Source organism: Triturus cristatus, chromosome 8 (genome assembly GCF_964204655.1).
Source record: "Triturus cristatus chromosome 8, aTriCri1.1, whole genome shotgun sequence".
Taxonomy (NCBI): Eukaryota; Metazoa; Chordata; class Amphibia; order Caudata; family Salamandridae; genus Triturus; species Triturus cristatus.
The window spans coordinates 875139021-875153963 of NC_140591.1; the positions used below are offsets into that span (position 1 = coordinate 875139021).

Genomic DNA, 14943 nt, shown 5'->3' on the forward strand with positions numbered 1-14943 from the left:
CCAACCCCCAACTTCCCTCTCGAAGTGGTGGTCGCACCCAGAAGACCTGTATCCCCAAGCCTGCAGTGCCTTTGCAAACCGGAGGTTTCCCATTGCAAACAGGGCGCCAGACGTTGAAACAGCACCCTGCACCCGTCCGCCCTAGTGCCGCTGAGGGTGCACCTTTGGTACTATTTTGTTTACCCATTTGCCCTGAGCTAAAGTCTAGGAGCTTGGCTCCCACAACCAAGTGGCCTGCTCTTCAGCAGCCACCAACCGGAGGGCCCCTATCCCCCCATTGGATAAAGTTGGGCCACAGCACTCTGCACCCGGCCACCCTAGTGCCGCTGAGGGTGTAACTAGAGTTTTAGAAAATAAAATAACTAAAAGAATATTTTTTTATACAAAAACAATTGGTCTGAAATTCAGTCTTTGAGTGTGTGAATTCATTTGCTAACTGAGTGTGCACAACAAATACTTAACACTGTCCTCCGATACTGCCTTACTGCTCGACCACACTACCACAAATGGAGTGAGGTGCTATCTACCTTTACCTCTGCCTACTCTGTGCACACTATACCTCACTTTGGTATAGTATATACAAAGCCAGCTTCCTACACCATGCAGTCCTGAGGAAGTCCTAAGTGCCCATACTGGAGGGCCTCAGGAGCCATGCAGCCAAGTTCAGCGAGGGAAGGTTGGAGTGATGAATGCTCCCGTTTATCTTAGACAGCAGGTCCGGTCTGCACGGCAGCCTCTTGTGTGGACATTCCGATAGGTATTGGAAGTCCAGGTACCACCACTGCTGTGGCCAGTCTTGAACAATTAGAATCATTCTCGCCTTGGAAGGGAGAGCTTAGTTAAGACTTTCAGGATGAGAGGGATGGGAAAGCGTAAACAAGGCCCCTGACCACTTGATCAAAAGGGTATTCCCGCTAGACCCTGGCCGGTAGAAACTTGACACGAAGTCACTGCATTTTTTTTGTTTGTCTCGTCCCCGAAAAGATAGATGCTTGAGCGACACCATTCTCGAAAGATTCCGAAAGTTTCCTTGCTAGGAGCCAATGCCAGAGTGCTTGAGACTCCAGGGAAAGAGAATGTGATTGAGTTTGTCCCGGTTTGCTTAGATAGTACATGGTGGTCATATTGTCCGTCTGGACTAGCATGGCGCTGGTCTGAATAGAGTAAAAAAAGCCTTAATGGCTAGATGAACAGCCCTTCACTCCAGCATATTGATGTGGTACGACTGTTCTTTGGACGACCACTGGCCTGGAGGGACCCCATGTGCTCTCCCACACCTGGAGGAAGGCATCTGTGATTAACAATTGTGTCGGAGGAGGCTGTTGGAAGGAAACTCCCATAAAGAGGTTTTCCAACCAGATCCACCATGGTATAGATGATCTGGCTGCTCTCTACAGATGGATCTTGTCGTCCCATCGAGCAATCAGTTGATCGCACTTGTCCTCCAGATCCTGCTGTAAAGGACGCATACTCAGCCTGGTGTTGGGGACGATAAAAAAATGTAGGATGCCATCCACCCTAGGAGAGAGGCAACCTGTCGGACCAAAGGAAAGGTAGTGTGAAGGATTTGCTTGCACTTCAGAGTGACAGATAGTCTTACCTCCGAAGGAAACACTATTCCTATAGCGGAGTCTGATGTTGCACCCAGATAATGTATCCTTTGAGTAGGATGTTGAACTTATCTTTCGAAATTGACATGAAGGCACAGCCGTTGGCAAAGGGCTAGACATCGTTGGTAGTAAGTCCTCACAAACTGGGGAAATGGCCCTTCAGAAGCCAGTCGTTGAGGTATGGGTATACAAACATTCCCTGGCGCCTTAGAGCAGCTGCTACTACTGCCATGCATTTGGTAAACACTCAGGGAGCTGACTTCAACCCGAAAGGTAGAACTCTGAACTGAATGCTTGGCTCCCACCAGAAAACGCAGGAACTTCGGATGACGGTTGACTGGGACGTGAAAGTATGCATCTTGCAGATCAATTGCATAGTACCTTCTGAGCCAACGTTAGGACCACATCATTATTTAAAGATTCAGCTCAGTAGGTGCTTTAATTTTGTTTAACATGAGCCCGTAGCCCATGTTATACAACCGCAAAACTGTTCTTATTTTCCTGGGTCCTCACGGTATGCTTTGCACTAAAATGGAAGACTGAGATTTAAGCAAGAGTTGTCTTAAAAGGAAAAATTAGCCACTCTTAAGGTCTGGGGATGAAAATATTTAGTGCTGATGATCCAAAGTAAAGTGCTCTGGAATTCACCCAGTTGCACTACTACAAAACCCAAGAAAAACTGTTTCAGGGTGCCTGATGGATCCACTACCCTAAAGAACGAGAGTTCATTCTTTGTGGTAAGCATATCTTTTAGGGTGTGTGCGCAGGGAGGGGCTTGTGTCCAGACTACTTGGAGACTATGGTAGGCTAGGGTGCCAGTTCAGGCTAGATGTCCCATAAATTTAGAAGGGGTAGCAGCCTGTAACCTGAAATGCATTAATGCAGGGGCACTTGGGAGTCTGGTAGACACCGGACTACTCACCTTTGCTAGGAGTAGTGCCAGTGGTTTTAACTTGTGATATCCCCAGCAGGATAAGAGCCTAGGATGAATAATCCAACTGTACCAGAGTCTGATCTTCTGTAGCTGATGGCACAGGATTTCAAACAATGGATCAATGTTGGAATTCCTTCAACTCCACAGGCTGAGAATTTGTGTACGGACACCTCAGGGATACTAGTTCGACAGAGCCTTTCTTGGACCCAGATGTTGTGTTCCATATCGCTTCATCTAGGCAGCTTGTTGGGAGACTGCTCAGGTCGAAGGCAGTAACAGTCCATTATGGCTCTCTCATGCAGGATTTTCCCCACAGCTGGGCTTTAGTGGTCTCTGTTGCAAGGAAATCATCCTAGCACGGTCACTTAAGTAGGCAGATAAGCTTTCCTTTCTCCGCTGCTTTATCAAGCAAGATCCACAAATCCAGACTGAAGGTAGAGTAATGAAGTAGCAGCAGTCATACTCCTGGCTCTTCTGTTTTTGCATTCTAATGTTCAATTTAACAGTGCTCAAGAATCTCCAGAGCCAGCAACAGTTCTTCTAAACTATTATGAAGATCCACTTGATTCAGAAAGAATGATACTCCACTTTTATAATTAAGGTAGGATATAATAGATGGATTCTTGGGACAATAGTGTAAATTCTGACAAACTGGTCTTTTCATCTTAGTCAATCTTCCTTTATCCAAATTTGTGAAAGCCAAACGTTGCAATATTTAAAATAAAGTCTGAATACTACTGCATTTATAGAGATTACAAGGATACTTTCTTTGTAAGCATAAGTATAGGCCAGCAGAAACTACTACTTTATATTTGAAATACTACTCAGCCATTTGAAATGGGAGAATGCACCAGGACAAGACGAAAATTCAGCTAGATGGATTACAGGAATGCTTCTGTTAAACGTTCGGTAATACTATTCTCAACTGAGCTCAATTAAAAAGGCAAATGAACCCATAACATCTTGGAAGAGCCAACGTCTAAGTATGAAGTACTTTTCAAAAGTGCTAGCAAATGATAGATTTCTGACATATCTGACCTGCTTGCTGCTGTGCCCCTGCATAAGAGGGTGGCTGTTGTGATTGGCCTCCTGATGTGTGAGCAGCAGATGAAGAGGATGCAATGCTGTCAGGTGTGGTTGAGCGTTCTTCAACAGGAGCACTTGGGGGTCCTAAAAGAAATAGAACCTTGAGAATGATACATGAAAGTAGCAAAACAGATATAAGCAAATGATAAAACTAGTATTCATACTCTGAAATAAAAATGTAGGCGAAAAAAGCAAATACCTTTGATAACTTTTGTCCATCATAAGAAACTTCCTCATACTAAAAGCATTTTGAGTTATCACCTGTACTTAGAAAATTCTCAACACTAAAAAATCAGAAACCAAACTGTTTAAAAGCTAAACAGAGAACTTTATAGATCAGCAGCTCTGCACAGGACTCCCAGAATTACAAGTTTGGGAAATAATTCAGGTACTCTGTTGCATGTCAGCTAGCCTCATTAGGATGAAAGTTAGTAGAAAGAAAATTAAGTATGTACAATTTTCTGTTACATATTTTAACTTACTTTTCTAAACTATCACTGTATTCTCAACGCCTACTTTTGTCCTTTAAAAAAAAAAAATGCAATTATTCATAGAAGTTTTTTTTTTTTTTAACAGCTGTAAGGGTATGAGACTGTGCTTCTGAACATTTAGCCTACCCAGTTCCATGTCCCAACCTCTTTAGGGTCTGTAGTTGGTAATCTACATTTTTTACCCTCAAGATATTGGTCTTCGATCCTGTGTTCTAATACTGAATTAGTCTTAAATGTTCAGTTCTTTTTTACTAAAACCTCTGTTAAATAACCTCTTCCTCTCCATCATAGAACTGTCCTTATATTCACCAACGCTTGAACGTGATACTACTGAACTGAATACTAGGCATTGTAGATGTTGCAGCATGCATCCGAAAGTAAGAAAGTTACATACCAGTAACTACAGTTATCCCAACTTTGGTATCTTTCATTAATTCACATGCATGAATATTCCCCATCGTCAGGCCGGGAATCACTGTAGTCCATTAATACAGGAGTGTTTAATTTAACTCAAATAACACTGAAACAGCCAGAGACCATTTACGATCTCTCCGCCTCATTTTATGACCCAAACTTTGGCCAGTTAGGTAGATGGACCGAGGGTCAAGCTGCTCTGATTTCCTGAGCCAGCAATAAGATAACCACAGAAGCCTCAAAACCGAGGAAGAGGGAGCACTGCATGCAAATTTCGAAATAATTTGTATTTCCCCAGCACTGGATAGTTGATAGATTTGCATGCATAAACAAACAAAGATAACCAGAGCAGTACAAAGAGCACCCAGATACATGAAGCTGCTATAAGCGTGGCTTTACTGAAACCGGCTACACAGCACCGATTCTTCCACTACCATCTCTGTATTGTTCAGACAGAGGCAGGAATACCTTGAGAAAGTGTGTACATATAAATAGAATAACTTACCTGACACCTGGTCTTCTGCAATTCCAAATGAGGACATGACATTTTTGTTGATTTCATCTGGATTTTTTAAGGGATCAAAAGCAGACATGCTTGCTGCTATAACTTGGGTAGATTGTTTGCCAGCAGAGTCAGGTGCAGTTGGCTTTTCTTCTCTACCCTCCACCTCATCTGTCAAGTACAAGATAGACATTTGTATATTGGTTTTGTGTTAATTTAATGCAAACATATCTATGCGAGAGCTTTACATATACCAAATAACTTGCCAGTTTAATTTTATGAAACAATGAGCCTTGAATAGCACTATGATATGGCCTGCACTTGTGTACAGAGTACTTGCTATTCTAGTATAGGACTTTCTCATTGACAAGAATAGTACTCAGTATGCATATGCAATTATGAGATTCTGTATTTAATGGAAAATTAATCAAAGAGATGCGAGGAAAAAAAAAAAATAATAAGTTAATCAATCTTTTCGGAGCCCTGGGGAAGCAGTAGATACCAAGAAACCAGTGTTGGCTGTATCAGTAAGTTGTGGGATTTCAATGAGGAGTGATGCAAGGAAAGAGTAAACAAAAAAGTATATGGCGCTTGTTGCATGGGTGTCTTCCCCCAATTGGAGTGTGTCAACAGGGAGTGCGTCCACTCTTTGGGCAATTGTGGAACAGTAGAATATATATATATATATATACACATACAACTACCCAGAGTGGTCTGCTTTTATGCATAATTTATTCGTCACTATGCTTGAAAGGGAAATTATATATATATATATATATATATATATATATATATATAAAAAATTTCCCTTTCAAGCATAGTGACGAATAAATTATGCATATTTTGCACTTTAAACAGTACTGTTTTGCTTTTATTGATGTACATTTTTTCCCCCCATTATATCATATTATAAGTACATAGGTACAGGTTGTTATTATTTGAAATACCCGATTTAGATTATTTACATAGTAAGTTGAATATATTCGTACTCAGGTTTTGAACTTCAGAAATGAAGGGGTATTTGTACCTGAAAGTCACCAATTGCACTAGAATATGACGGTTTTTTATTAATGCATTTTGTTAACTTATGTATACTAGCTGGTATTTGAACCCGTTTTTACTTCATCCTATGCTGTTTTTTGCACTTCATTTGCCAGTTTGCACATATGCGCTCCTTTGCACAAATAGTAGGAATTGTTATTGCATCACATTTGTAAAGCTTCATGTCCTGCATAACATTGATGCATTGTAAAAAACCAAAAAATGTGGACGCATTAGTATTTGTGCTCTTTGGCTGAGAAACACTGTGAAACGAGCATGTATCGGCACTTTTAATAATATGAATTGATACAGTTTAATGATACATAATCGTGATTGATAAATGCACCTCCGCGTTTGACGAAGAAATGTAGAAAGAATATAATGCTTTGTCGGTACTGTTTCTATGTTTGTGACTATGACGATGCACGTCACGCATTTGTGCCCACACTGTGCCTTTAAATTCAGTTTAAGCCTCCCCGTTTTTTAAGTGAACAAGGACACAGCCCAGTGTCCGAAACGCGTCTGAGGCAGCACCTTTTTGTATATATGAAATAAAGAAAATCCTGGCAACAGCAGAGCAAAGTGTTCGTGTTCCTATCTTCGGTGCGATGATGCACTAGGGAAAAGCGGAATCGATATATATATATATATATATATATTTTATCTACTGGCGGTCGCCAGTAGATAGTTATAGTTAGGACCCTGTTTCCATAGGAAATCCGCAACATTCTATTTGGAATAACTTTGGCGCCGGTCGACGAATCCTCGCGAAATTTTCAAAATAGGTGGGGCGCTACGCTCCGCTCCTACCCTGAAAGTCTCGGGGGGGATTCGTCAAGCGGGGGCTGAGAAAAAAGGGGGGTCCCAAAACGCGTTTTTCCCATGCATTTTTCCATAGGACCTTTAGACACAGCTACAGCCCGAACGGCTGAACAGAGTTACTTGAAATTTGGCAGAGAGGTAGTCCTCAGGTCAAGGAAGTGCCTTTTGTAGGTTTGGTGTAAATCAGTTCAGTAGATCCTGAGAAAATAGCATTTAAATCAATATATATATATATCTGAGCCAGCTTACGGTGCACTTACCGTGCGCTTACGGTAAGCTTACCGTACGCGTACGGTGCCGTGCGCGAGCGCGATTCTGATTGGCTGTTAGATCTAAGTAAACATTCGAATCGGTCGAAACCAGGAAGCGGCGGCTGCCATTTTCTCTCTCCCACTCTGAGTGGGGCAGCAAAAACAAAGGCAAAAAACATCTAAAGGGGCAGTGTATTCAGTTCCTAACCACCTAGTATTGATGTAGGTGTCCCCAAAGAACCCCCAAGGCCAAAAATGCAATTTTATTTTTTTTCGAAAAATCGCCGATTACGCTTACCGTACGCGTACAGTAAAAAATAATTTAAAAAAACACAAACTATCCACACTATCCCCACCCCGTGCGCAAATGGTGCCCGAAAGGCACCATTTGTGCATGGCATCTGACAATATGAAAGATTACCTTTCTCAACGAAGCGCATAATATGTCCTCCATGTGCGCACGGTGCGCGAAGCGCATCGTGCGTACATGGCCCATCCCGCGTAATGTGGGCACGCGGTGCGCGCAGCGCACCGCATGACCACCGTGCGTGGACGGCACTAACTGCGTAAAGTGGGCGCGCGGTGCGCGAAGCGCACCGTGCGCGCACGGAACGAACTGCGTTAACTGGGCGCGCATGCCACGAATGGCGTAAAGTAACTTAGCATTTAAAAAAACGTACAAATTCACTGAAAAAAACCATAGGTTTCACACACGTTATAGTTAGGAATTAGCATTTAAAAAACCTTGCAAATTCACTGAAAAAACCATAGGTTTCACACATGTTATAGTTAGCTGGACATTTTACTGATAAAAAACCAATGAAATTCCCCCGTTATAGTTAGTGCAGGCAACTATAACTCACGCAACCGCAATCCTCTGCTGATGACATATGTGTCTTTATGAAAAAAAAATATTTGTAATATATGTATAGCTAAAATTTAATGGAAGAAGACATGGGCAAATAAGTGTCTAAATACAGTATTAGCATCAGCAGAGGATTGCGGTTGCGTGAGTTATAGTTGCCTGCACTAACTATAACGGGGGAATTTCATTGGTTTTTTTATCAGTAAAATGTCCAGCTAACTAACGTGTGAAACCTATGGTTTTTTCAGTGAATATATATATATATATATATATATATATATATATATATATATATATATATATATAAATAAAATACCCCTTCAGGCATAGCGTGACGAATAAATTATGCAAAAAAGCAGAGAACTCTGGGTAGTTTTATGTATATGTAAAAAAAAAATTTAATTTTTTTACACAGTATTAAATGTGTAAAAGGAATAACTGAGTAAATCTTCAAGGTGTTACAAACCAAATAAAAACAAGCATTGGCAGTGCCAATAGGTCTCGCCATATATTGGAGTTTAGTATATAAAAAGTATTAAAGAGCACTGAAAGTATTAAAGAGCAGTGGTAGCAAAACGAAAACAAACCGACAACGTCAACAGAAAAGGAAAAAAATAAATGATCTACCGTATTTTTTTAACCCCTTCGCTGCCAGGCCTTTTCCCCTCCTGTGACACGCCCTTTTTTGGCTATTTGGGGGTAGTGCGCGCTGAGGCCCCTGTAACTTTTTGACCACATAAGGTATCCACACCAAATTTGCGTCCTTTTCTTCCAACATTATGGGGATTCTGAAGGTACTCCGGGTTTGTGGATTCCCCTGGAGGGGTCACAGAAATGAGCCAAAATACAGCAAAATTTAGTTTTTTGGGGGGGAAATGGGAAAAACTGGCAGCAAATGAAAGCTTCTGGGTTTTTCCCTGCGAGTGTTATCAAAAAAGGGTTTGTGGGGCTGAAATCACCATTTTCCCAGCTTTTAGGGGATACCAGACTTGTCAGAAACCCAAAAATTTTACACAATTTTGGCATTTTTCTGGGACATAGCCTATTTTTGCTATTTTTTGTGCTTTCGACCTCCTTCCAGTTAATGGTAGAAATGGGTACAAAAGCAATAATTGATCCTGGAAAGCTATACATTTGAGAGAAGTAGACAAAATTCTGAATTCAGCAAGGGGTCATTTGTGTAGATCCATCAAGGTTTTTTTATAGAAACTAACAGTTAAATATAGGATAAATGGAAAATTTGTTGAATAAAAAAAAGACTTGTGTCAACGTTTTCACCTGTAACTTCTTCTAATTACGACAGCTCTTTGAAAGCAATATACAGTTACATCCGCTGGACATTTCTGGTTTTGGGGATATATAGCACTTGTAGGTTCACCAAGAACCCGACGAACCCAGAGCCAAAAACTGAGCAGCAACTTGCAATGGTTGTTTATTATGTACCGGGTATATAGTAATTATTCTGTAAAAATGTGTACATGGAAAAAATCGGTATGAAAGACGCGTATGTATTTCTGAAATGGGAACAATATAGAGTTTAGAAACAGTAGATATTTGCACATTTCCGAAATTGGGAATACTCATACTAACATGAGAATCAGTCATTTTTTAGAATGACTTCTTTCTTACACAATGTCTTTCATTTGGAAGGCAGAAATGCATCGAAAGTCAATAGGAAATAACAGTTTCTTTACAAATCTGAATTACCCAAAGTCTCCCAATAAAAATGGTACCTCACTTGTAGGGGTAGGCATAGTGCCCACGACAGGAAATGGTTCAAAACCCAACGTGAACACACCACATTTTCACAATGCAAAATTACCCTTTTTAGGTTGAGGACCGCCGGTCTGCCGAAGGCAGAACCGGAAGTCGGAGATTTAATGACTTGGAGAAGAGGGGCTTGAACCCGCCCCTCTTCTCCCCTGTTCTCCATTGGCTGGCCTCTTGAATGCTGGCCAGCCATTGGAGAAGAGGTCAGTCATTCCGATTAGGCCCCGTCCTTTTCGGATCGGGGGGGCGCTTGCAAGAAGTCTAATTATCTCCTCCAGCCAATGGCTGGAGGAGAGAAAAGACAAACACGCCCCCGAATCCGAAAATGCCGCTGCCTTTCTCCGAGGCATTTCTGCTCTGCCTCGGAGAAAGGCAGTGGTGTGCTTGCCTTTTGCTCTGCCTTGTTTTGAAGGTCCTGAGTTGAGCCACGTGGGGGTGGGTGCAAGAAAGTAAAAGTATGACTAATGTGCCCAACCAATGTCGTAGCCTGAGAAAAGCAGAGGGACAAGTTCGCATTTTAGCATTTAAGCAGTTCTCGTCTGGCTCATCACGGAATCTATGGCGGAGTTTAGGAAGAAAGTGTTCAGACTGCCACGGGATCGACTTGTGGGAGGGAGTACCCCGAGGGGAGGAGCGTGCCGGGCTGGGAGGGGCTGCCGGAAAAGGGAGTGTGCCACCCTGTGGCGAGGTTCAACCCTAGAGGGTAAGTATGCAGCCCGCTGGAAGGCGTGTTGCAGGGAGGGGGAGTCTGCAGGCCCGGGGGTGGCGTCTGCAGTGCTAATGGAGGCGGGATAATGCAGCAAAGCCAGCCCAAGCTCTCTGCGTGTGACGGGTGAAGAGGCTGCAGCAGGAAGCGGAGGAGGCTGAACAGAGTCCAGGCATGGAGGGCAGAACAGAAGAAGGACTGCTACCTGTGGAGAAGCGCAGGTCTGACAGGGGGTGGAGAGCTGTGGGGGAAGTGATTGTTACTAGAAGTTATTTGTCCAGGGCGGGGCATCATCCAGGGTTCCAGTGTAAGGTGTAGGGTATGTTTTCAAGAAGCTCGCTCGACATGCTCGGTCTCTCGCCTTCGTTCACACCCTCGCGCTTTCTCAGAGCAGCTCTCATTGGTCGAAGAACAGAGTTGATGGGCTTGTTACAGACCACATCTGCTCATTGCATGCCAATTGTTTATATCCTAGTATGACAGCTCAGCGTGCTAATTGCAAATTAGTGTGAAGTTCGCTAGTTTCAAACCTGGTGCCATAGCTCAGTGGGTTATGCGTCTGCTGCAAATCTCTGCGTGTAATAAGCAAAACTTACTATTGTACATTCATACAGACCTTTAGAAATTAGACTCTTTCATATATTAGTTTATCTTACTGGTGGACGAGCCAAGTTATTAACAAAGGGAGCGGAGTCAGGGGTCTGACTTGGCTCCAAGAGCCCGTGCACAAGCCAAGCCATGAAAAGATTTAGCATGTAACCCATGCAACAAACATGTAAAAATAGTATTTCGTTTCAAAATTCAGGAAAGTGCATTTCTTTAACCTGCAGAAGCAGTTCACCTTAGTGCATTAGATTATGTCGCTTTATTTAGCGGAATGTACAATTTATATGTGGTAGAGATTCTTATTGTACACAGAACAATACAAGAGGTATTTGTTAATTGCACTTCCTGAACTCACATATTTGAAGATGCTGTCATAGGTGATAATAAAAAACAAGAAGCCCAGCGGATTAAAACATTTGCCTAGGAAGTGTGGAAGCCTGGGTTTATTGCAGGGTTTCTGGTTTCACATTGCACAGTTCGGCTAGTAGATGGGTATTTATTTCGCTCTCATTTTATATGAAAGGTTAATGTTTGTGTTTAGTTCTTGTTGCAAGATGTTAGGTCATCGATGGCAGGCAGAAGCCACATGAAAGCTTGTATCGTTTTGGGATCGATCAGGGCTTTAAGTGGGATGAACAAACTGGGGGGGGTCCTCTCAAAGGGGCGTGGCCAATGTAATTAGGGCGTGGCTTTAAAACATGTAAGGTAAAAATCTGTGGTTAGCATAGGGTGCCACCAGACTGGTATTTTGCGATTTCTATAATTGCATCCAGATATAGGAGTATATACAAGTAGCATCATGCCTACAACAAGTCAGGACTATTGGCTTTGTCAATGGTTGTTAGTTGCATAAGATAAATAAGCAGCAACTATGGCATCTATATAATATAGATAAAGCTTCTACTTAAAGCCCTGGTGACACCACCACAATGTTGCTCCTGAGTTTCAAAAAGAGAGGGGAAATCCTGAGAGAAAATTACTCTTTAAAGGATTTCCCTTCCCCCTCCAACGCTCACCTGGCATGACGTCATGGCGTAACTTCTCCTCTAGCGAGAAGTGAGTGGAGTGAGCACGCGCACATGATGTGTCTGCTGTCTCGAAATGGGTTTGTATCGGGCTTTGTTTTGTGCCCTGGTACAGGCGGTCGTTTTTAGGTCGAGGACCATCTGGTCTGCCGAAGGCAGAACCGGAAGTCGGAGAATTAATGTTTTGGAGAAGAGGGGCTTGCACCCTCCCCTCTTCTCCATTGGCTGGCCTCTTGAATGCTGGCCAGCCATTGGAGAAGACCTTCGTCACTCCGAACAGGCCCGTCCTTTTCGGATTCGGGGGCGTGTTTTTCTCAACTTTTCTGATGATCTCCACCAGCCAATGGCTAGAGGAGAGAAAAGAAAAACACGCCCCCGAATCCGAAAACGCCGCTGCCTTTCTCAGAGGCATTTCTGCTTCGCCTCGGAGAAAGGCGGCGGCGTTAATGGCGTCCTCTCACCTTGCTGGCTCCCGTGTTGTTCGTTCCTGTTAGAATTTGTTGATCAAAATGCTTTGAAGGAAGGTCATGTCTGTTTGACATTGAGGGTCCAACGAATTAATTTTGTTTTTACTAATAATGTTAAGGAACCCAAGTATGCAAGTGTGTAGCGGATTTAAGAAGTAATGTGTAAAGTGTCTGCAATCCTCCGAATTTGTTATTGAAGATCACTCACAGCACGACCCCCAAATTCGATTACTGCCACCACACGAGAAGCCCCTCCCAATCCTCTCCTTCTCCTCCCCACATCTTCGTTATTGTAATAAAAGCTGGTTGCCATAGTGACCGTATGCCCGTCTTCACGCTTCACCCACAGCCCTTGCTGTTTCGGTCCCTGGAGGTGCCACACGCCCACAGCCTTCCTTGTTTTGGTTTTTCCACGCATGCGCACTGGAGGTTATTCAAACACTGAAACTTTAGTGTGTGTATAGCCAAGGTTGTGATGGGGAATGAGAGGTAGGGCGTCGTCACCGCCTCTAGGTTTAAGGTGCTTAGCGTTGCAGGAGGTTTGGGGGACGTTTCCTTCGTCAAATTGTACGTTTCTGGCAGGGAACGCAGTGGCATCTGCGGGGCCCGGCTGACGGAGCCCTGGGAGATAGCGGCAGGAAAGGAGTGCGGACGACCCGGCAGCAGCCCGCAAGGAGCGGCTCACACCGGGGAGGGGGGCACCCAGCAACAGCGAGCGACCCCGCCCCCCCGGGATGGGAGACAGCCGGGGTGAGCTGGGGTCGTGCGTGCGGGGCACTGTGGGAGCTCGGGGGGAGGGGTGACAGAGCGCCAGAGTTAGCACCCACCCCCCTCACTCAACATATAGTCTCATGCATTGCGCCCCCCAGCACCACTAGAGTATAGCAGGGTGTAAACTCCAGACAACCCCCCCCCCCCCAAACACCCCGCCAGGGAGAATTCCCCCCCCCCCCCCCCTCCTTGTAGGCACCCGGGGAGGGGGAAGGGGTCTTATGACACCCCTTGATTATTGTACCTTCCAGAGATTGCACCCTCCAGAAATTGTCACCACCGTAGGTATGATTTTGTCCCATCCAGTCATTCCACTGCCATTATGTGCCCCTGCCACCTCAGATATTTACCCACGAAGTCCCCTCCGTGATCAAGTAGGACATATGATCTCCCGCACAGATACTGCTCCCTCCACCCAACAGTTGCTCCCAGTCAATGTTATTGCCGAGCAGTGCCCCATGCAGGGCCTTTCCACCCACCACAGGCTCTGCACTTTCCATCCAGAGCCTATTTTGGTTCTAAACATCGCCCTCTGACCCCGAGCCCCTCCGTTTGGGGTGTGTGGATTGTGCAGTTCTTTTATGATCAAAGTGACTCTGTGGGACCTGTCCCAGGTACTCTAAATTAACTGCATCCCTCCCATCAGACAATTCTGCCCATGTTTATGTTCAGGGTTGGTTCTTTGGAAGAAAGAAGGTGCACCTACTCTAGTCACAGACATTGAACCTTTAAACCTACACTTCCTTGGGTGCCTCAAGCGTTTTCTGCTGCCCTTTCACCGCTCCTGCCCGTTCACTGCTCCTGCCTGAACACCACTCCTGCCCCGTCACTTCTCCTGCCCCGTCAACTGCTCCTGCCCCGTCAACTGCTCCTGCCCCGTTAACTGCTCCTGCCCCGTTAACTGCTCCTGCCCCGTTAACTGCTCCTGCCCCGTTAACTGCTCCTGCCCCGTTAACTGCTCCTGCCCCGTCAGCACTCCTGCTCATGCCTAGACACCGCTCCTGCCCCGTCAGCACTCCTGCTCATGCCTAGACACCGCTCCTGCCCCGTCAGCACTCCTGCTCATGCCTAGACACCGCTCCTGCCCCGTCAGCGCTCATGCCTAGACACCGCTCCTGCCCCGTCAGCGCTCATGCCTAGACACCGCTCCTGCCCCGTCAGCACTCCCGCTCATGCCTAGACACCGCTCCTGCCCCGTCAGCGCTCATGCCTAGACACCGCTCCTGCCCCGTCAGCGCTCATGCCTAGACACCGCTCCTGCCCCGTCAGCGCTCATGCCTAGACACCGCTCCTGCCCAGTCAGCGCTCATGCCTAGACACCGCTCCGGCCCCGTCAGCGCTCCTGCTCATGCCTAGACACCGCTCCGGCCCCATCAGCGCTCGTGCCTAGACACCGCTCCGGCCCCGTCAGCGCTCGTGCCTAGACACCGCTCCTGCCCCGTCAGCGCTCCTGCTCATGCCTAGACACCGCTCCTGCCCCGTCAGCGCTCCTGCTCATGCCTAGACACCGCTCCTGCCCCATCAGCGCTCCTGCTCATGCCTAGACACCGCTCCTGCCCCAGTCACCGCTCCTGCTCATGCC

The 14943-nt window shown here is 45.2% G+C and overlaps 1 protein-coding gene across 1 annotated transcript in view; it reads right to left on the reverse strand.

Annotated features, from left to right (window-relative positions):
* Positions 1–14943, reverse strand: part of TFG (trafficking from ER to golgi regulator) — a 154901-nt gene that overhangs the window by 58503 nt on the left and 81455 nt on the right. Inside the window, exons 5-6 of the mRNA XM_085622404.1 lie at positions 5041–5208; positions 3583–3714 (exon numbers count right to left, since the gene is read on the reverse strand). Coding sequence (XP_085478530.1) covers positions 3583–3714; positions 5041–5208 — 300 coding nt within the window. The remainder of the gene's footprint in view (positions 1–3582; positions 3715–5040; positions 5209–14943) is intronic.